We start from the raw sequence: 22,973 nt of genomic DNA, 5'->3' as shown, positions 1-22,973 counted from the left end.
AGGCCACACCCACCTCAGCGTCAGCGCGTGCGCGCGCGCACACAGACGGCTGGAAGCAAGAGGTCTGGGCGAGCACCGTGGAGGATGCTGGGCAGAGGGTTGGTCTTGTCGCACGCGCTGTCCTAAGACTTCTCTTTAAGGCTAAGTCCTGGTCTAGTGCTGGAAAAAGTCAGGGGAAGAGACTCAGAACAAGAGACTTTTCTCCATATGTCTGCATGACACCATAGAGTGGTTACATGGGAGAGGCAGAGAGGACAGAGGCAGGGAGGGTGATGGGACTAGAAGCGTCTGGCCCTGCCTAGGACTAGCAAGCTGCAAACATGCCCCTGACAGCACCTGGTTCAGTGGGTGACAGAGGGAAAGTCGCCAACTTGTCCCCCTCTCTCACTTCACTGTGGCTAGTTAGTTGTTTGGAGGTGTCTTGGGCCTCCCTTTCCCATCTTCTCCAGAAGGTGACATCTTCATAGTTGGCTTCAAACAAATGATTTTAAGCAGATACACATCGGGGGTTTATAATAAAAGGGAGTCGCCTATTTTGGGAGCAAACATGTAAAAAATGTGCTTTTAGGGTTTTTCAGATCTGTTGCCTAATTCCTAGGGCATATTACCAACTCTGTTTTTCCTATTTAATTTATTAAAAACAATGCTTTTCATCACTGTTGACAAAATGAGCCCTGTTGAGTCATAATGGAGTGATAACCACACAAATAGACTCCCTGGGACTTGAGAGCGCACCGTGTTGTGCTTTCTGGGGTGAAGGTGGGGGAACGGGGGAAGGGAGAGGGCTCATTCAATTGATTCAAGAAAACCAGAGGAGGAGACACATGACCATGAACTCCACAAGGCTGAGGTACTGAGTCTTGTTTTCTTGGCTGCTGTCTGGCCTGCCTTGCCAGGTCCAGAGGAGAGCTTGGTCAGGGGTCTCCACCGCTTTCCGCTCTCAGCTGGGCAACTGACTTCCACCCCTTCCTGCAGGACATGAAGACTCCGTGTGTTTCCCTCTGGCTCGTCGCTGCTGTGTTCTTCCTGTGTTCAGTGCGTGCCCGAGGTCTGAGGAGGTGTCTGATTTCCATGGACATACACCATATAGAAGAGGCTTTCCAAGAAATCAAAAAAACCATCGTGAGTATGGGTTCAGGGTGCAGGTGTGGGCAGGGGAGCGTGTCTCACCTTCTGTCTTAACTTGAAGAGCAAGTTCTTTTTCATTATCCTTTGTGTGTCAGGAGGACATGGAGTCCTCATGGCTTGCGTCTGTCCTTATGTTTCCCTCCATAGCAAGCTAAGGACCCCTTCCAAAATGTCACCATCCTGTCCACGTCGGAGACCCTGCATAGAATTAAGGTATTGGCTTGTATCTGTTCTTTCTGTATTGTTATTTTTATGGTGAAGTGGCCCTGGGCTGAGAAAGAAATCCCCACCCTGTCTTCTTTTCCTTCCCAATCCCCAGTGTACTCTCTAAATATTCCTGGTTTCTTGTTTGGCAGCTGATGTTTTAGGGCACACTTGTATTTCAGGGACTTGGAAACCCCCAGGAGGGATCAAAGTAGCACCACTTACCTAGAGAGGGATTGGGGGTGTCACATGCTCAAATGGGACAGGTTGTCTGTGGCTCAGGGTGATTCTGGAAGGTTTCATGGGGGAGCTGAGAAAATGAGCAGTAACTTAAAAGCTGAGTTGGCTATGGGGCAGCGGAAAAAGGAGGAAGGAGTCTGGAGATCAGGGAGAATGTGTGTGAGATCAATTAATGTGTGTCAGGGGACAGTGAGGCAACCAGGCTTGTGGTGTGAGGGTCGGGCAGGTGAGTGAGGTGAGTGGAAGAGGATGAGGTGGAGAAATACACTGGAGTGATCTTACCAAGAACCTTCAAAGCCAGGCTGAGACCTGACCTTAAATACAGCAAAAAGGAGTCACTGTAGGTTTTTGATCCAAAGACAGGATCTTTCAGAAAGACCGTCTGGTGATGTTCTTTACAATGGAAAATGTGAGGCAGGAAAGCCAGTAAAGAGATCAGTCCAACGGTCCAGATGAGAAGTGTTGAGTGTGTTACAAAACAGTTGTTTTACAAGGTGAGAATTCACTTCACAGAAGGGGTCACTGAGAAATGACCTTAAAAATGAGCTCCTCCAGTCCTTGTAAGCATTCTAGAAAGATCCAGTTCTTTTTCAGATATTTATCGGCCAGAGTGCAAAGGACAATTGCAATGAGTTACTTTTTTTTTTTTCCTGTTGGCTTCTCTGAGTGAGATAATTCTTCTAGGCAGTGTTGGGCCTGATCTATTTGTAGTAAATAGATGTAGTCACTTACTAAATACTATTCCAGCCAACTGTATGAGAGACTCATAGGATAGTGCAGTTGGAAGGGACCCAGAAGGCTACCTGTTCCAAAGCCATCATTTTCAAATGAGCAAATAGATAGCTTGGGAGAGAAAATGACTAGTAAGTGGTTGAGCCAGTGGTTGAACCCTCAAGCCCCCTCTGTCTCCAGATTCTTTCTCTTCTCTAGGTCCAGAAATAGCTGATGTGACATAAGAGTCAATGAGCATGCAGGTCTTTATCATATTTCTGCCTCCCCCCCCTCCCCGATAAAACAAAGTTGTGCCACTTTTTGCTTCTTTGGTTAAGGGAACCAGCAGGAGAGAAGGAGGAGAAGGGTTTTGCGTTGCAAGTAGAGTTTGCCATCTAGGAAAAGCTGTCTGTGGGGCCAAGGAGGCTTTGCTGCTTCAGTGTTAATGAAGATGGATGCACTGTCCTGCTTCACACCCCTCCCTTCTCAGACCGAGCTATAAATCTCCTGCCCAGCAACTCACTGGCTCTCGGGGCAGCGTGTAAATTGCTAGAAGGAAACTCAGCCTAGCCAACAGCTCTGGGCTGGGTCCTGGGAATCCAAGCCCCGTCCCCGCCCCGCCCCGCCCCCTTAGAGGCGTACCCACTGTGCCAGCTGCAGACCCGCCCAGAGGTGCACATTTCTGCAGCTGTCAGTTTCCATTCTTGCAAATCTTAGCTCCATTCAAATGATCCCTGCAGTTTAAAAAGGATGGATTGGGGGGGGTGGAGGCGGAGCAGAGCAGGGCAGTCAGGATAAATACAACGTCATTATGATGGAAGGAATAGTGCCCAGCACACACCTGGTGTGCAAGAGCTACTGATAGGTATATGCATGTATTTACACACATGTTGATGGGTGGGAGAGGGTATGGGGGGGGGGCGGACTGCAGCACAACATAAGGAAGTATTTTTCCAGAAAGCTGCACAGACTTAGATCCTTTCGAAAGGGAGACACCAAATGCCTGGAAGGGTTTAAGCTGAAGTTAGTGGTGCCATGTGGGATGCTGCAGAGAGAATTCTAGTCTGTGACTGGGTTCCATTGCTTGCTGTTATATTTCCTGGCCATAAAAAAAGAGGAACTACAATCTCTCTTCAGTGCCTTCATCACAAGTAGCTTTGATGTGGTGAGAGGACATGGATACTCTGAGACCAGCATGAATTTAAAAATTTGACTTTTAGCTATTTTGTTCCTTGATGCCCCTACTCAAATAGGCTGCTTTGGTCTCTGAGACGGTAAGAGAAGAGGGTCCCTGGGGCTTCCTCTAATTTGTGTCTGTAGCCCTTAGATGTCTGCTGCATGACGAAGAACCTCCTGGCATTTTACGTGGACAAGGTATTCAAGGACCATCAGGAGCTGAACCCCCAAATCTTGAGAAAAATCAGCAGCATTGCCAACTCTTTCCTCTACATGCAGAAGGCTCTGAGACAATGTGTGAGTGGTCACATCAGAACCCTCTGTTCCCCAACAGCCCCAGGGAGAGCCCAGGACACACTGATCCCACTCGGCTTTCCGAAGTGATTCCTAGACTCAAGGGAAATCCCCTGCCCTGTCATCCATGGGAAGAACTGTCCAGAACCTCTTCCTCAGGGCTTCCTCTGGCTGATACCTCAGCAGACCCCATTTCCTCATGGATAATCCTCCTGGGGTGACCTCATATCGAAGTGATCTCAGCACTGGCCTGTGACAGAGACAAGCCCAGGAGTCCAGGCTTATCATACGTATCCCTCCAGTTTCTTTGTTTGTGGCCCTTTGGGGTTTCCATAGCAATTGACCTCTGGGTTGTTTCATCCTATAGTCTATCCCTAGGGGTTGCCTATAAATTCATTGTGCTCTATTAAAAACAAACACCAGAAATGAAACCAAACCCAAACAAATCCACAAAAACTTATTCCAGGAGAAACCTTGGGTTCTAGCCCAGACCCTGCCAACGATTAACTGTGTGACTTTGTGGCAAATTATCTCTCCTTTCTGTGCCTCGGGTTCTAAAATTGTTAGAAGTCATGACCCCTGCCATACTTATGTTAAGATTCATTTTACCAATTATTTAATTAACTAATCCAATAAATATTTAGTGCCTCTCTTGTGGGGTGGTGCATTCACCGAGTGGTGACAAGAAAGATTTGGCCCCTACTTTCCTGGCCCTTCCAGTCGCGTGAGTTGTAAACCCAGAAAGAGCAAAAGCCCTGGTCAAACACAGGGCAACTCTATCAACAGACTCTCCTCCCCCTTGCTGCTCCAACCCAAGTTGACCCACCTGATACACACCCCCTTGGGAAGAAGGAGGAATGTCCCTCCTTGGCGGAAAAAGTGGGCTGGGTGGAAAGGTCCTCTGATGGGTACTTCCTCCACTTGATCACAGCAGGAGCAGAGGCAGTGCCACTGCAGGGACGAAGCCACCAATGCCACCAGAATCATCCACAGCAACTATGATCAGGTAAGGGTAGGCAGGGGGAGATGTGGAAGATGGAGATGGACGTGGGACCCTGAGCGAATGGGCCAACCCCTCTGCCTCCTCTCCACTTCCTCAACAAGTGTTTATTGCCGGCCTTCCCAATGATGGGTGTCAGCCAAGAGTGTGTTGGTCTTCGCCCCTTGGCTCATTTCCTGGGCTCCCCTTCTCACACCTCCACAATTGTCTCCTGCCCTCACATATCAGAACTGACCTGTGTTGAATTTTGAGGGAAAGGGCACACTATTTCAGGTGGGTGTGACGCGGAGGGAGCCAAGATCCTCAGGGAGCTGTAGGGTGTTGTGCACCAAACATGTTACCTGCTAGGTGTCCCTGTGGTGGGTCACTGCCGCCAGCGCTCTGTGGGGTGACCGAGAACAGCGCTTCTCACGCGCGCAGATGCAGGATGCACGTCTCACATAGAGGTAGAGCAGAAGCAGTGGTTCCCACATGCCTCCTTTGGGGACTTTGCCAAAGTAAAATGCCGAGCCTGGGCTAGTAGGTATGGAATGAGGCCTGAGATTCTGCATTTCCACCACACTCCCAACTGATGCCAGTGCTTTGGCAAGTCAGGAGGCGGGAGGCTGTTCACAGCTCTGCTGCGTTGTGGAGAGGCTCCATCAGATCCTGTTATAACTGGCTGAGACTTGCACTGTTCTTGCCACGAGCCAGCTATTATCCCAAGCACACTGCAGATATGAACACATGTTCCTCAGAACGATGCTATGAGCCAATATCTGCATTGGATAAATCAGGAAACTGAGGGAAACAATTTGGGTTGCCTGTTAGAAAAATAATTTGGGGTATGCATGCTCTGCCGATATAATTGATGGAGGAAAGGAAAATCTCATGACGACTGCAACATGGGGAAGGATTTGAAAACGATTGCATAGTCGAGAGAGGCATGTTCTTAGGATGATTTGCCTGATTTCAGCTGGAGGCCCGGTCTGCTGCCATTAAGTCTCTGGGAGAGCTGGACGTCTTTCTAGCCTGGATTGACAGGAATCATCAAGGAACTTCTGCGGCCTGACGACCAGCAAGCTAACACCCCAGGGAGGAGCAGCTCCTGTTCTGTGCCTGAGGGGAGGGAGATGGGGAAGGCCCCATTTTTATGCAGATGAGGGTGTTTTGCAGAGACCTCTCTCCCCTCTCAAATTCTCTCCTCTGGGGCTGGGATATTGCAGGGAAAAATCTAGGTTTGAACAGATCTCCGCATGGGGCTCCAAGGCCCATGGGCTGGGCCCAGGCTGCCTGATCCCACTTGAAACTAGACAGTCTGCTGTCATATTTATAATAAACAGGTCTGTCGGAAGGTCCTGCAGGCCATCGTGGCGGAAACGGGTGGGCTTCCCCCTAATTTATTGTGCAGTTGTTTATCCCGTGTCTGTGGTGTGAGCTGAGCGATGTCCTATAGTGCATATTGTACGGATTGATTTTCCTGAATAAACTCAGTTCTCTGCCAGTTCGAAGTGTCTTCTCATTCAGCAAGGGTCAGTCAAGGAATCGTAGGTGGTGATGGTGAGAAGTGAAAGGGGCCTTAAAGAACGCACATAGGTAGGGAAACAGGCTCGAGACGGGTAAGAATCAGTGAGTCCCAAAGTGAGTCAGTGCAGAGAAGGGCTCCACATGGGGTCCCCAAAGCCCCCCCCCCCCAGCACCCTGTCCTCCACCTAACAATCGAGAAGATGGACACAGGGCTTCTGACCACCGGGTTCTTGACATCACTCTGCTTCTCTCTGTCTCTGTGACTTTCTCTGTCTCTGAATGTCATTTCTTTCTTACTGCTCCCACCTGGATAGGTCTCTGACCCTACATTTGTCTTCCATGGGCATATAGGTTGAGTTAGAGAGAGGGTGTTTCTGACAGAGGGATGGCTGTCCTGGGGACAAAGCGGAGCAGGTACGGCCCAAGGCCTGGGCAATGCTGGGTAGAGAAGTGTGGCCCAGGCTACAGCGGAGAGAGGCCAAAACGGGCACCATCTTCTAGAAGGACACTCTTCACGTGGTTAGCGACACTAACAACTGACTCTTGCTATGCATGTGCCATGTGCCGGGTGCTGAGACGAGCACTTTCTCGGCACCACCCCGGGTCCGCATCTGTGCTGGAAGCGGCGGGCCGAAGCATCCTTTCCTCACTGCTATCCGAGGAAGAGATGCCGCAGAGCACGCTCTACTGGAAAGAGCAGGAGCTCTGAAGTCAGATGCACTGACGCCGATCCTGTGCAACTTGGCACAAACTACTTAATGTCTCTGTCTCAGTGTCCTCGTCTGTAAAAGGGAGACAATGACACCAATCTCCAAGTGTTGCTGTGAGCATCAGGCGTGGTGAAGGGCCCCTGGGAGCCCAGCAGGGTGGCGGCTGCACGGCCGGCGTGGTAGGAAGAGTGCCAACCAGGAGCTGGGGTCTGGTTTCAAGGCTTCTCCTGCCATGGACTGCCTAGGGCAGGTCGCTGAATTTCCTTGGTCCTTAGTTTGTCTGGAATGTGGATTATGACCCCTATACAATCTCCTGTGTGTGTTCATTTAAAAGCCAGAGTCAACATGATGGCCTAGAGAGCCCTGCGATCTGCCCACATGGCCTCCCCAGCTCCGTTTCCTCTAACTGTGCCCCAACTGCGTATTGGGGCTCACTCCGACCCAGCCATCCTGGTCTATTTTCTGTGTTCCTCAAATACCCCGGGCATGCTCTCATCTCAGGGCCTTCGCACTTTGTGGGAACACAGATGGGTAAACAGAGGTGGGATTAAAAAAAAAATCCAGTGTTACATTCTGATGGGATTAACAGGCTATTAAGAGAAAGTGGGACTGTTTGCAGAGGACTCCACCTTAGCAAGGTGACCTTGGATGGACATCCATGGTGAGCCAGCTGGATGAGGGCAGGACCACCTTCGTTAGAGCATTTCTGATCTCTTGCCTGCCCTGGGGACCACTTGACCCCAGACACCTCCTCCTTTAGGCCTTTATTCAAAGGCCTTTGTAAGAACAAAACCCTCATTTCCACCTTTAGCACATCTTATACCCCTTTCCTGGTCCCCAGCGTCCTATTTTATTATCTGTTTCCCCACTCAGATGTAAGCTCCATGAGGGCAGGGACAGTTTGTTTTCTTCACTGCCTGGCACTTACTAAGGTGTTAAATTCATATTTCTTGAATAAATGATCTAGATGAGCTTAAATGATTATAATAGCAAACATTTATGTTAGTGCTTTCTACATGGTAGGCTATTGTCTAAAAAATACACATAATGTATTATAATATGAATATATATATATATATATTTTATTTAATTCTCACAACAATCCTCTAGCAGCTCTGAGAATGAACTAAAATGAAAAAAAAGGCCACTGCCTTGAATTTTAGCAATACAGATAATGAAACCCCAAGGAGGAAACCGGGGCACAGGGTGGTTAAGTAACGGACCTGAAGTCACACAGCTCACAAGCAGCAGAGCCAGGGAACCTGGTTTCGGAATAAGCTGTAGTGTCAGCAACAACGGGCCGGTGCTGAGCGCTCACTCCGTGCCAGGCACCGGGGTGAAAACTTGACATACCCTTTCTCCTGCACTCCTTACAAAGCTCCTGCAAGGTAAAGATGATTGACCAACCCAATTCTACGGAGGAAGAGATCTAAAGCTTGGCGAGTTTCCACACACACCTAGGGTCATGCAGCTGGTTGTGGAACTGGGAGTCAAACTCAGGGCGTCCTACTCCCAAACCAGAGCCCTCAGTCACAATGGAGCGTCGCCTCCACATTTTGCACAGCTGGCGGGAGGCTGGCAAAGAAAGCTCCTTCCTGGCATCCTGGGCCGTACCTGTCTGGTTGCAGAAGTCACAGAGGAGGCGGAGGGGACAGGGCAGGAGGAGACGGGGCAAGAACTATGGGAGGAGAAGATCTCTCTCCCTCTTTCCTTCTGTATCTCTTGTCTGTGTGTTTCACTTTGTCCCCTTCACTTGTGCAACTGTCCTTTCTTTCCTTACAGACTTGAATGTCTCCTGACTCTTGGAGCCCCCAGGGGGCCTGGAACAGAGTTGTGTTTTGTTTTTGGCGTTGTTGTTTTGCTTTTTTTTTTTTCGTTTTCTGCTTTCACAGAGCTGGTGCTTAATACATGTCTGCTGAGGAACCAAGTATAACATTCTCCCCTAAGCCATCCCTTCTGAGTCTTCCATGAACCCTTAGGCACCCTTGCAAACCTCTAGGGCTCACCTTCCACTGCCAAGGGAGGGACCCCACAGCAGGTGGCAGGACCATGGTGGGCACCTTACATATAGGATCTCACCCAAGGCCCAGAGGAGCTGGGAGTTCGGAGCTCTTACCCCCAAGTGAGCAGTGAAAGCGGCTGAGGCTCAGGAAGGTGGGAGACTTGCCTCAGATCACACGGCTAAGGGGCAACAGATGTAGACAGTAAATCCAGGTCCCATCATCCCAGCTCCAGTGCTCTCTGCCCTTGCTGCTGGGGGAGTCCACTTTATTTTGGCCAAGACTCTATCCTCCAGGGCCTAGATTACCACCTTGGATGCAAGCAACCCAGATGTACAAAAAAGGGCCTGGACTTACTAGCAGCAATCCTGTCAAGTTACACACCCATGAATGGGCCAACACAGAGCAAAGAAGCAGAGGCCAACTTCTGAATGGGTCACACGATGTTCCTGTCCAGCTGAGAGTCTGGGCTCCTCCTGGAGGACACTCTCTCCTCCTTCCATCTTCCACAGCAAATCACAGACAGCCAGGCATGCTTGGGGTAACTCTTTTAGAACTGTGGTCTTGGGGCGCCTGGGTGGCGCGGTCGTTAAGCGTCTGCCTTCGGCTCAGGGCGTGATCCCGGTGTACTGGAATCGAGCCCCGCATCAGGCTCCTCTGCTGGGAGCCTCCTTCTTCCTCTCCCACTCTCCCTGCTTGTGTTCCCTCTCTCGCTGGCTGTCTCTCTCTGTCAAATAAATAAATAAAATCTTAAAAAAAAAAAAAAAAAAAAGAACTGTGGTCTTGCCCCAGAGATTGGCCAAGAGGATAAGAGGATAGGTTTTTGTGTAAAATTCTGCTCGTGCCCTTCCGGTATGACCTTGGGCAATCTCTTTAATCTGAGCCTCAGTATCCTGATCAGAGTACAAAGGCAGGAGAGAGCTGCCTCACGGAATCGTTCTGAGGATTCAGGACCCCATCTAGAGTAGATGTGGATAGTAGGCATACAGTAGGTGCTCATTAAAAATGATGGTCGCTCCCAACGAGTCTCACCTGTGCTAATCTAATTTCCCATAAAACACTCTTGTCTTGGGAAAGCCTTCCTCTCACATGTTTTTTAAACTAGCAGTGAGACAAGACAAAAGGCACTGCCTCTGGGTCTGTGCTCCAGGAAGCTGTCAGCGGAGTCCCTGAGAGGGACCTTGCAGTTTCTACACAGGCTCTGGCTGTCTTCCTGAATCTCTCTGCTGTTCGGACACCCTCCTGCACCCTCCTTCCTCAATCACAGGCCCGTCCCTGTGCGGGACCCCTCCCTTGACCTGTCTGGACCTTGCCTCATTCATGCCCAGCACAGTCCCTAGTACCTACAGATCACAGGCTCTCCCAGGCAGCTGGGAATGAATGTTGGTCGGGGGCAGAAACAAACTCGTTCCGGGAGATAGGTTCGGCGACCAGCATATCGCATCTGGCCAAGGAGTTTGGGGGAGGATAAATTTTCTAAAAGCTGTTACGAATGAGCTCTAGAGCATTCTAGAGGTAGTCTCTACTTCCAGGTCTGTTTCTGAGAGCCAGTTGGTTAACCTAGGCTCAGACCTCTGCCATGGAACCAACATCGGTAGGTTAGAGTGTCGTAAAAGAGGCCTCCTCCATGCAGGCACAAGGCTTGATCCAGGCCCGGGACCTGGGAAGGGTTCAGAATCCAGTATTTACCACGAGGTACGTTTGCCCCAGCAGGCGCCTGGTCTGGATACCTCTGTCTGGTCACTTTCAAAGGTACTAAGAAGACTCTGTACCTCAGTTTCCTTACTTGGAAAATGAAAAGAATAATCATACCTACCTCATGGGTGGCCTGAGGATAAAATGAGTTAGTATTTTATGAAGTATTCAATGTCTGGCATTCAGTTAAGCACTACAAACAGCAAAAGGGCCTCTGGTCACACTCTGTGCTGTCCTGTCTCTGTCCGAGCCTAGGCTGAACTTCCCAAGCACCATAGCTCCACCCCGGGGACAGTCTTCCTCCTGTCCTTCCTCTCCACCGCTGCCACTCCCATTTGTGTTCCCTGGGACCCAGAGCGGTTTTCTAGTGTTTGACAAGTCCGAGATCCTGAGTGTCCATCTCCTCCTTCCAGACTGTGCTCCCTGGGGACGGCTACATTGTGAATGGCTGCACTCGGTATGTAAATACGCCTTCAATAAATTAACGTGTACATGAAGCCAAGCCAGTCCCCACTGTCTCGGCAGCTCCCTCTCACAGGAAAGCTGTGGCTTTGCTTTTTGGTTGTAGGACATGCCTTGTCCTCCATGGACACATCTGTTTGGTACCCCTGTTTCTAGCCTAGAACAAGGAGTCAGTTTTCCCCTCTGTCTGGCCTCCCTGGCTTTGGTTTTGATTTTGCCCCTGATTGTTGTCTTATGGTCGTCAAGTCCACATCCTGAATCCTGAAGGTCAGTGCCTCCCATCCCTCTCCTGGTCAGCCAGCCCTTTGGGTATCTTGCTAACCTAGGTCCCTGCTTACCTGGGAGCAGCATGGTCCCAAGTGTGCCAGCTATGGCACGTTGTCTGCTCTGACAAGGCCAGAAGCAGCACCTTCCCTCTTGGGCAGGGAGTTCTCTGTTGTTTCAGGCCAGCAGTGCTGTGAGCCGGGACAAAGAACTCAAGAAGTACTGACTTCACCTCTTCCTCACCTCCTCAGTGTCTCTAACACAACCCCATCCAGCCCAGGAAGGGTGCAGTGCCACTCCAGAGGACGTGTCCTGAGGCAGAGTGCTGACGACGCCCACTGGTTTTCCCAGTGGTTCCCACTTTGCAGGCAGAGGCTGGGAGGAATTAGCCAACTCTGGGGTCCTCTGTGTCAGAGGAAATCTCAAGAGAAAGGGTGACAGCAAGTCAAGTTGGTTTAACAGAGGACTGTGCTGAGGCAATGGGATCATGCCTGGGGAGCTCTAAATGATGTCTGAGGGGACAGTGGTTGGATGTCAGAGAGCTTAGTCTCTGTGGGGAACTGGTGCCTGAAAAAGGGCTTTGAATCGAGTTAGGGAAATGAATCCGTAAGCAAGTCTGCTGAGCTCCTGTGATGTGTGCAATGTTGATCAAAGCATCACCAAAGGAAACTGGTCATTGGTTCTTAGAAATGGAAGATTTCAGAGCGTCACTTCCTCGGACTTATGTTCACCATTCACAGCGTTGACCTTTTTCAACGTTCTTCAATACCTGCCCCCCTACTCCACCCAACACCCACAGGGGTGCCCTCCCTCAGGTCCAGAAGCACCCTCTGCTTCAGGAACTTTGTTCTAGCTATCCCATTGCAAGGAGCAAGCATCCCTCTGCTCCTGCCACAGCCTCTCCACCCCCAAACCTCATAAAATCATTAGTTCTTCAAAGCCTTGCTCAAACCAGACTCTCTAAGAAACCAACTTAGATAAGAAGTAATCTCCACAACCCCCCCAACCCTCAGTGCCCATGATGACCACAGACTGAATTTTCTAGGAATGTCCTGATAACAATGTCTCCCATCATCTCCATAAAAAAAACCTCCTTCCTCTCCCACTTCGTGTCACAATTGGGAAGGTGTGATTTGTATACCTGTGGGTCATTTGCACCTGCCATTAGAGCCAGGGGATCTCAAACTTCTATGTGCTCTGGACCTCTTTGGCACACAGCAAAGCCTGTGGCCCCTACTCAGAATAATGTTTCTAAATGCCTAAAATAAAATAAAATACATAGGATTACAAAAGAAATCAATTATATCAAAATACAGCTATCAAAATACAGAATGACAACAGGTAGTATATAATGAACGTGCTTCTGGATTAACGCATTAACAAGATCTAGCAGCAGGCAGGACTACAAACTACTGACATTTCTTTTTTTTTAAGATTTTATTTATTTATTTGAGAGAGAGAGATAGTAACAGACATAGTGAGAGAGAACACAAATGGGGAGGAGAGAGAGAAGCAGACTCCCTGCTGAGCAGGGACCCCCCCCCCCCCCGACGTGGGGCTCGATCCCAGGACCCTAGGATCATGACCTGAGCCGAAGGCAGATGCTTAATTGACTGAGCCACCTAGGCATCCCAAACTACTGACATTTCTAAATAGTGATGAGTATAAATGTTATTTTGAATATCTGAAACAACTGTAATGTGATACAAAAATATTTGTGATTTCTATCAGTGACAAAGTCACAGGTACTGCTAATACTCTTGTGGTTTGTATTTGTTTCCTGTCCTCATAACCAAAGAAAATGCTAAGTTTTGATCAGAGATTAGGGAAAAGAAAAGATGTGTTTTTTTTCCCACCCACCTTCTCCCAGGTAAAGATCTCCCACATTAAAGGCTCTGTTCCCCTACAATGCTCTGGGTCCCACAAGAGGTCTCAAGAGACCAATCTTTTCACTTGGGTGCTCTGGTGCCCACACATGGGAGTCTCCATGCTTGTTTATGGAATTAAAAGGCAAAGAATTAAGTTTATCCCTATTCTTCTAGATGAGGAAACTTAATTCAAGACCATGTCTGGATTTTTGTTCCCAGATTCCACGTCTAGGGGAGGGTTTTCCCAGTTTTTCCCACTTCGCAGGCAGAGGCTGGGAGGAATTAGCCAACTCTGGGGTCAGCTATGTCAGAGGAAATCTCAAGAGAAAGGGTGGCAGCAAGTCAAGTTGGTTAAACAGAGCATGATGGAAAGATGCAGGAAAAGGAAATGACATCACTCATTTTGTAGGCTTTGAGGACAAGGAACTGAAAATGTACGCTTCAAATAGCATCAGTTGCTCCGCCCATCCCCACCCTGCAGGGGGTAGCAGGGGAGGTACCAGAGGCTGCAGGCAGGGCAAAGCTCCCACACTGCAGGCCTAGGAGTGAGAATGGTCTCTACTTGCCCACCCAGGGAGCTGAAGTTCTTCCTTCAGCAGAACCTGAACACCCAAATGTTTCCCTCCAAGGTGATGCAACTGGGCAGGAAGCCCACGTGCCAGCAATGGTGACGTTGTTATAGACAGGAAAACCCTGAGCTGCAAACGCAGGACTTGCCTTGGGAAAAAAGGAGTGGCTGGGTTTTATTCTGGGTTTCTAGAAAATTGTTTCCTGCCCAAAAATGGCTTGGTTAAAGAGCTGAATTCATTTCATAAGAAGGAATTCTTCCTTTCTCTCCTCTGCCCAGCTCACCTTTACAATTATGCTGGCACTGATTATATGCTGACTCTCAGTTTTAAAACCCTATTTCCTAGAGTTAGCTTGATATGCTCATGAAATGTGCCCCCCATTTCTTCACCACAGCCACATCATCCACTAAGTATTTTATTTGATCACTATGTGCTAAGCACTCTGCTGCCCTTGAGGATTTCATGGTTAGTACAGTTACTACCATATCTCTTCCCTCACTCTAAGACCCTCCATGGCTCCTTATTGCTTTGGGGGGAGGGTGGGGACAAAGAATCACAGAAACAAAAGGCAAAAATGAAAAGTACTTAAATCATTTAAGTAATTTCCCCATAATTTACAGATGAGGAAACTGAGATCCAGAAAAGTGAAATGATTTCTCCAAGACCACACAGTGGGCTGTAGGTAAACCTAGAGCTAGATGATATCTTTCTAGACTCCTAGTCCAAGTTCGTATTCCTTGGCATGATAACCTGGATGATAAAGCCATATTTCCAATTTGATCTCCCATCACAGTTCTGGATGATCATGAGAAATCATCAAAAAAAAAAAAAACAGGCATGAGCTCAAGAGACATTTAGATGAGCTATTCACACATGCTTTCAACATTTATCAAGCATTACAATGAGAAGTTATGGTCTTCATTTTCAAAGAAATTTAGGGAGACATTAAAAGATTTTAAAAAGAATGTTCTGACCCAAAGGTAGAAGAGCAAGGAATCATAGTGACATTGAATATCAGAATTGGGATAGGTCTTATACGTTACCTATTCTATTGCTCTCATTTGTATGTAAACTGATATGTAAACAGATATGTAAACTGAAATCCAGAAAAATGAAATAATATGGGAAAGTCATCCTGTAAACCATGGAATCCCTGAACTCAAATACAGGACCTCAGAGTCTTAGGTATTAAGAAAAGAGTTGAAAAGGAATATATTATAATCTCTACCATCTTGATAGTTTTCAAAGCATTGTATATAGTTAATCCCAGATGGTTGGATTTAATCTTACCCGGAAGTGTTGTCCTACTTGATGGATTAGTTCCTGTCTACAGAAATTTTTCAGTGTCATTAGGAAGAAAAGACTAAGGCTTATGAAACAGAGGACAACATTGGACTTTCTTCGTGCCAAAGAAAAATCTGCAATTGGAAGTGAGAGAAAGGAGGGATTCGTGTGGCCCCGAATAGATCAAAAAGAAAGAATTGGGGTCCATTCTTTAATGATGAATGGAGGGAAAGCAGGGTGGCCATTGTTGGAAAGAAGTGATGGAAATGACAAAAGCAAAGAAGAAACAGCAGGAACTCGCCTAGTGTCTGGGCTGGGGAGAAATGTGGTTAAAGAGAACTGGATTTAAAGGAGGGGGTCGGGGGCCTGGCTGGCTCCCCGGGTAGTGCATGAGACTTTTTATCTAGGAGCTGTGAGTTCCAATGAATAAAGGACAGGCGGGGCAAGGTAGGGAGAGATAGCCAGTTATGTGATTAGGCTCACAGAAATCCCAAAAATATGGAGGTTTGGGGAAACCAGAGGTAGGGGAACAAACCAGACCACCCTGCCCTGGGCGTGTGGGGTGGGTGTCTTTTTTTTATAACAGTCACCTGTGACCAACAAAGAAAAACCAGACCCTAAAAAGAAGTTATCACCAGTCCTTACTCAAGCCAAGACATCACAAGAATGATAAGGCCACAAGCTCCCCGGTCAGTTCTAAATTAAAGACTGTCCGTGGAGGCCATTGTTGGCAACACTGTTGGAAACCCTCTCACTCCTGAGAGCTTTTTCTGTATCTTCACTTAATAAAACTCAATCACTTTACTCACTCTCCTTTGTAAGATTCATTCTTCAACTCTGTGAGACAAGAACCTCGCTCTCCTGCTTCCCTAGCACCACGTTGGGTGTGCAGATTACTTAAAAATAAAACTTAAAAAATTATAAGAATCCAGAAGGGGACAAAGCACCTGTTGGAATTCTCTTCCAGTTCTGTAATTCAGTGATCTTTCCTGCCCTGATTACTATTTTACCTTCCTTCTGGAAGGAAGCCGGGAAGAAAGAGGCCCATCTTTTATCTGAGAACTATAACCAGTAGTCTACTAAGAAGTAAGACTCTTGGGGCGCCTGGGTGGCACAGCGGTTAAGCGTCTGCCTTCGGCTCAGGGCGTGATCCCGGCGATCTGGGATCGAGCCCCACATCAGGCTCCTCTGCTATGAGCCTGCTTCTTCCTCTCCCACTCCCCCTGCTTGTGTTCCCTCTCTCGCTGGCTGTCTCTATCTCTGTCAAATAAATAAAATCTTTAAAAAAAAAAAAAAAAAGAAGAAGTAAGACTCTTTAGGAGGAAGGTGTTGAGGTAACACAGCCTGCAATTAATCTGCCTTAGGATGGGAGGAAGTGCAATGCCACCAGAGAAATTCCAGGGGAGTTTCAGACCTCACCTGCAGGAGCTCATTTCCTTTATGTGACATGTATAAATAACTGGAAGCCTCTTGGCTTGAGACAGACTCCTAGGAGACCAGAAGCAGCAGCCTTTCCTGAACTCAGGTAAGAGAACTCGCTTTCTCTACACTATTCACACAGTTCTGTGTTTCAGGCTGGTTCTCCCAATCATTTACCCAAGTGTGTTCAGGGCCGCATCTAAAGAAGCCCTTTCCAATAGGACAGAATATCCTAAGGATAGAGAACTGTCATGTTTATCTTCTCACGCCAGTACCTAGTGCAATATTTAAGATGGTGTTCAATAAATGCTAATCGAATTGTTGCATTTAAGCTATATTTACTATACACCCTCATGTTCAAGGCAACTAACATCATTCTCTTTTTTAAATGAATTGATTATTCACTATATTTTAGATGTATAAATCATGCATCATTTTCTTTAAACGTCAAAACAAGTTTCTGGGGTAAGTGTTATTACCACCATTTTGGGGGCTAAGAAAACAAAACTCAAAGAGTTTTGTCCTACTTGTCCAGGGTCACGTAGATGTAGGGTCACTAAAGCATTCAGGTTTGCCTGTGACTTCTCCAGTTTTAAAACTGAAAGTCTTGTGTCCTGGGATCCCCCTCAGTCCAGAGCAAACTGAGACAAACTAATTTGATGGGAACTTGTAGCCAGTATGTCTCAGCATGGCACTGTCAGATTCTTTATTTAAAATGTTGATATGTTGTTCATCATGGATTTTTTTTCACTTATTCTGATGTTGCATTAAAATATTACTTATTTTGATTATTGAGACTTTTTGTGTCCCCTTAAATTCTGTGCTTGAGGTGAGTGCTTTGTTCTCCTCACCCTAATCCCAGCCCGTTATAATTTATCTTGAAACTCAGCAGTATGGGGATAGGAGCAGTCTATCCCAAGAAGAAATGAGTTCCCTTCCTACATTTCTTCTCCTTTTTGGGGGGCCTGGGCAGAGCCAGGAGTTGCAGAGTCAGGAAAGAGCACCCTCTTGCATTCCTCTCTGATGTGCCTGACTATAGCCTTCCTGTAGACGGTGCTGTGGAGCTCAGATGCCTCAGGAGGGAGAAATATTAGGTGTACTGGGCTAATTGCCCATCAGATCTTGACTTGCCCTGGCAGTAGGATTGCTATGAAATCATTTACTTTCTATTTGCCTTTGGGGATGAAATAAATCTCTTTCCCCCAAATAACCAACCTGATCCCAGACAAATACCAAACAGCGAAGCTCTTCTGCCCTGGGGGCGGCCATAAAATCCACTGACAATATTCTCCAAGTTTTTTGGTGGCTCACCAACAGCTTCTGTAAGATTCTGTTTTCCTGCAGTTCCCCTTAGGGCTTAAGGGGACTAGAAGAGTGAGCCACCTTGGCATTCTGGAAGGGAAGACTGAATACGTCAATTCACCACAACAAGTTTTAACATTTTCCCTGAAATGTAATCCTCTGTCTACTCACTGCAAGTGCCTGCTGCTCCAGGACTTACCTGCTGGGCAATGACGATGGGGTTGGGATGGGGACAGAATAAAGAGTCAGGACCTGTAGCACCAACTCACACTCAGACCCTGAACAAACACCCAGAGTCTTTTCTTCCAGGAGGCTCAGCAGCTTTTCTTAGTAAGTTAGATGAAAGGGCCAGACTGTCCAAAGCCAGACAAAGCTATTGAGTTTCATCAGGGGACACCTGGGGAAGGCATGTCCCTGCTGACTGAATTGGCTTCTTAAGACATGATGTCGGGAAAATCAGTAAGTCATTCTCTTTCCTTTGAATTCCTAGCTCCTTTGGTCTTCAGATTCTGGCGCAAGATGAAAGCCTCTGGTCTTCCCATCTGCCTTTTCTCTGCTGCATTTTATCTCTTCTGGACACCTTCTGCTGGACTGAAGACACTCCGTTTGGGAAGCTGCGTGATCACCACAAACCTTCAGGAAATGCGAAATGGATTTTCTGAGATACGAGACAGTGTGGTAAGTGAGGGAGGCAATCCCTCCCTGCTCCAGTGGCTGTATCTCTTCTTCTCTGCTTGTCGTTCTCTGTCCTCTGGCAGCCCAGCATTGTGATCACAAAAAGAGATAGGCTGGGGACTCCTTACCAGGAGGATGTGTTCCTAAGAAACAGCTGTAGTTCATAATTTAAGAGTGTTTTAGAAAGGGACACTGTCTGCTGGGCTGTGTGGCAGGGAAAGGATGAGAGGTCTTGATGTCTAAGACCTGGCAGTAGTCACTGACCTGTCCTTTCATGCCTTGCCTTCTTCCATTTAGCAAGCCAAAGATGAAATCATTGATATCAGAATCTTGAGGAAGACTGAGTCTTTGCAAGACACAAAGGTATGTGCTTGGTCCATAAATTTCTGGGAGGAAAGATGAATTGGAGGCATCTCCATCACCCTGGGTCTTGTCCCTGGATGCTCTCCCCTCACCAACATACTAGTCTTCTTTGTAGCCTGCAGATCAGTGCTGCCTCCTCCGCCATGTACTGAGACTCTACCTGGACAGGGTATTCAAAAACTATCAGACTCCTGACCACCATATCCTCCGGAAGACCAGCAGTCTTGCCAACTCTTTTCTTACCATCAAGAAGGACCTCCGGCTCTGTGTGAGTAAAGGTCTTGGGTAAAAGGATCCATTCGGTGCACGTAACCTCAGTGACTTAGCAACCAAGCTCTTTCTTACTCCCATTTAATGGATAGAAAAGTTGAGTCCAAAAGTTCTCATAATCTGTGTTGTGCCATGTGACTAGGTAATAAGAACTCAGTTTTACTGACTTTTGGGTATATGCTCCATGCAAAAAGTCTAAATAACTACAAAATGCTCTTTGATATTCAGGGTAATTATCTATTATCCATGAAATCACACTTTTTCTGTAAGTGAAAGATCCTATGATATGTTAGTATATCCTGTGTCCAGGCAGCCGCTCACCAAGCCATTGGATTCAATATCAAGATATGGTCTGAATAGGACCTGGGGATCCAACAAAGAGCTTCATATTTGAGCCTACAAAGCTGGCCTTGTCTTCTAGCTGATGGTTAGTTTTCTGATCCCCAATGATGAGGTCTGAAAAGACTTTGCTATAGGAATGGAGTATGTGCAAGAATGCAGGTGAAAGAGTAGAATTCCCCTTCATGGCAGTGACAAGGGCATAAAATCAGAATCTTTAATAAAATCTATTATTCTGTGGCATTCTTTTCAGCATGCGCATATGACATGCCCTTGTGGAGAGGAAGCAATGGAGAAATACAGCCAGATTCTGAGTCACTTCGAAGAGGTATATGCAATTTTGGCCTTGGTTGGGATGGGTGTGTTTTCCAGAACTGAGATCACAGATGGGTGGGATGGATATTCATACTGGTAGAAATCCTGTAGCCCTCAGTCACCCTTTGAGGTCATGTGGACCATCCCTCTGCTTTAACCCAGGGGACACCTATCCAGGCTCTAGAAAGGTGCTGTCTCCGGAAGATGCTCTGGGGTTCTAGAGGGAATGGCCCTAATTCCATCAAGTCATTCCAGAGATATCTGATCTTCCAGCTGTACAAATAAGAGGCAATAGTTTTCCAACATTCACACACTTATACATACCCTCAAAAACATTCAGTCACAATCCCCCACATGTCCATGCCATGTTGTTTCTCATCTTGGTACCTTTGCACATCTGCCAGGAAGGCCTGGAGTCTATTCCTCACTGACTAATTCCTACTCATCCTTTAAGACTCATCCTAGGCCTCATCTCCAGGAAGGTACTGACTACATCTCTCAAAGTTAGGTGCCTCTCCTGTCATCCTGTGGGAGCTCCACCCTCCATCCACCACACTACATTTTAGTTGCCTGCTTCTGTCTCCCTCACTCGACTGAATCCCCTGTCAGTAGGGATTGTGCCATTCATCTCTGAATCCCTAGGCAACCCAATGCTTAACACAATAAATATTTGTTCAGTTGAAGTTGCACAGTAGGCAACCCTTACACACACACACACACACACACACACACACACACACACACACACAATCCTTCTTTAAAAAAAATAAATAAACAGCCTAATTATTTTGATCTCTGTGATTCAAGAGGCTTGGGTTGTAGTCTGAATTCTACCACCCCCTAAGTTTCAGTTTCCCTCTGTAATGGACTCCTGATTTTCCTTCCTCTTGTGAGATCTCGAGATTCCATAACTTCTTGTAAGCTCTCCATTTTGAAAAGAATACTGTGCTTACAATCCCCTGTAGACCTACCAATGAAAGGAGAGAATTAACCCAGAAGCACATATTGTCTCTTTATGAGGTTCTCACCACAGAAGTGTGTGTCTTTCAGCTTACGCCGCAGGCAGCAGTGGTGAAGGCTCTGGGAGAGCTGGACATCCTCCTGCAATGGATGGAGGAGATGAAATAGGAAGAGAGTGAGGACCTTACTGGCAGTAGTGCTGGCCAAGAGTCCCAGTCCTTGGTACTGGCGGAGGCATGACCCCAAACCACCATCTTGTTGCTATATAATTTAGTGCTCGTCACCATGTATATTATTTATTTATTTATTATTTGCCTCTTTACTGTGGTTGTCTCCCTATGTTCCCACTCTTAATCTAGCCCATGGTTTTATAAGATTTTGATAATACCTTTTCTACTGTTGGGTGTATTTATTAGTTAATATACTTATTTATTTTTGCTATTTAAGTTATTTATTTTTGTTTGTAAAGATAAAACTTATTAAAAAATCCACGGATTCTATTTATAACCTGACTACAGTTTTTCATGCAGGTTTTTGTACAGTAAACAAACCATCTAAATTCTAGAGGGGTGGCTAGGGGTGTTACTCATTTTATTAAATTAAGGACATGTTTACTGACTGCCAAGACTCTATGATATATTTAGAAGTGAACTAATGGCTACTAAGTGTGGGTTCTGGAAGAAGTTCTGATGTGAAATTGCAGACTTATCTTACAATTACTGACCACCCCCACTCAACTCCCCAACCCCATCCTGGTTATGGAATCCTGTATCGTCAAAATGTATTTCTACAAATAAAGTTTTCTTTGCATAATGTCTTTGTGGAGTTTGAAAATGCTTCAGGATCAAAAACAATGGTGGGGAGACCTTGAATCTCTTATTACCAAGGGACTTCTTGTTCCTTTGGGGAAGAAGATGTCAATGGGAACTTGGGCCTTCTTTCTCCTACTGAATGCATTCCCAGCTCTATATCTTAATTGACTCACATCTCTGATCTCACAACTCTGCCCTCTACACAAAGGGGCTGTGACGGAGTGAAGGGCTTCAATCATCCCTGTTTTTACCTTGTTGGCTTTGAGCACTGTCCTCTCTGCATCTGGTTTTCTTTCTCACTCTAAGTTCTCTTACTTTTGCAATCGGGGTCTTGATTGCAACACAAATCACAATGTGCAGAAGGCTCTATTGTAAGGGTTAAGAACACACAGATGCGAAGTGTAGTTACTGGGCCTTGCCCAGGTTGGTGCATGAACACTCTCTTGAGGCTCTTCTACTTTGTATTCTGGCCAGCCGCAGGCTCTAGGTTGTTTCTGGATCAAGTCTTTGTCTTTGTGACCAACTACTAAGTCAGTGTTCTCTCTTCCACCTCCTTTCATGTTGAGCTTTGCTGGGTTCTTCTGGCACTGGCTGTTTGCCTCCTTCCTCTCCACCTCACTCTGAACTGCACTCCTTGCGTAATAGTTTAGTTTTCCCAATTTCATGAACAGCAGACTAATGCTGATCCCTGGTTCCCAAGCCAGCTCCCCTCATTGCCTCTGGTTTCTGCTCTCAGCCCTCAGCTTGGGCCTTGATGGAGTTTAAATAACTTTATTAATTTCTCTTCTCATTATACAAGTAACAACTACCCAAGAGAGAAAATTTGGAAAATACAGAAAAAAATAAGAAAGAACATTTAGATCACCTCTTATCCATTCTTAAACATTTAGGTGTATTTTCCCCAGACCTTTTTTCTTGGATCCAAAACATAACTTAACCCTCATTACCTGAGTGATTTGGGTTGTAAAACTTAACCTTCTTGGAAATCAGTTTCTCCCTCTGGAAAACAGGATGATAATATCTACCTTTTGGGGTGATAGAAGACATGGTTTCTTATGTTCCTTTGAAAACAAGACATCTTCTGCTTTCATATTCCACATAATTATCACCTATTTGCTATCAGATTTTTACTCCATCTCACTTATCTTCTATCATATTTTCCAGTTGCATGTATCCTGGTTTTCTATGACCAATCTGACAAACAACTTAGCTTCAATGCTCAAGGAGTAGTTGAGGAGCTAACTTCACTGAACTCAGTGTTAAAATTGGAACAACCACCTCCAAGAGACATTGGATAGCAAGGAGGAGCCTGGTTTTACCTGCCAAGGGTGTGAGTCTTCCAGATGGGTGCGTCACAGATTGACCCCACAGCTAAGTATGAAATTCCTCCATTTGTTTCCCAGGAAA

At 46.7% G+C, this 22,973-nt stretch overlaps 2 protein-coding genes across 3 annotated transcripts; both read left to right on the top strand.

Annotated features, from left to right (window-relative positions):
- Window positions 1-978: 978 nt before the first annotated feature.
- On the top strand, window positions 979-5,804 carry IL19 (interleukin 19). Its single transcript, XM_026480451.1, has 5 exons — window positions 979-1,122; window positions 1,276-1,341; window positions 3,604-3,756; window positions 4,685-4,759; window positions 5,709-5,804. The coding sequence occupies exons 1-5, from the start codon at window positions 979-981 to the stop codon at window positions 5,802-5,804; spliced, it is 534 nt and encodes a 177-aa protein (XP_026336236.1).
- Window positions 5,805-18,351: 12,547 nt separating this feature from the next.
- Window positions 18,352-20,922, top strand: IL20 (interleukin 20). 2 transcript variants are annotated; one of them, XM_026480452.1, is made up of 5 exons: window positions 18,352-18,510; window positions 18,805-18,870; window positions 18,986-19,138; window positions 19,733-19,807; window positions 20,845-20,922. In XM_026480452.1, exons 1-5 carry the CDS (start codon window positions 18,352-18,354, stop codon window positions 20,920-20,922), a joined length of 531 nt encoding a protein of 176 aa, XP_026336237.1. The 2 variants fall into 2 exon arrangements, with proteins under 2 accessions (XP_026336237.1, XP_044233628.1); XM_044377693.1 differs by lacking the exon at window positions 19,733-19,807.
- The last annotated feature ends 2,051 nt before the right edge of the window (window positions 20,923-22,973 follow it).

The sequence above is a fragment of the Ursus arctos genome, unplaced genomic scaffold (assembly GCF_023065955.2).
Source record: "Ursus arctos isolate Adak ecotype North America unplaced genomic scaffold, UrsArc2.0 scaffold_2, whole genome shotgun sequence".
In the NCBI taxonomy this organism is placed as follows: domain Eukaryota; kingdom Metazoa; phylum Chordata; class Mammalia; order Carnivora; family Ursidae; genus Ursus; species Ursus arctos.
This window is presented reverse-complemented; position numbering and strand designations above follow the sequence as displayed.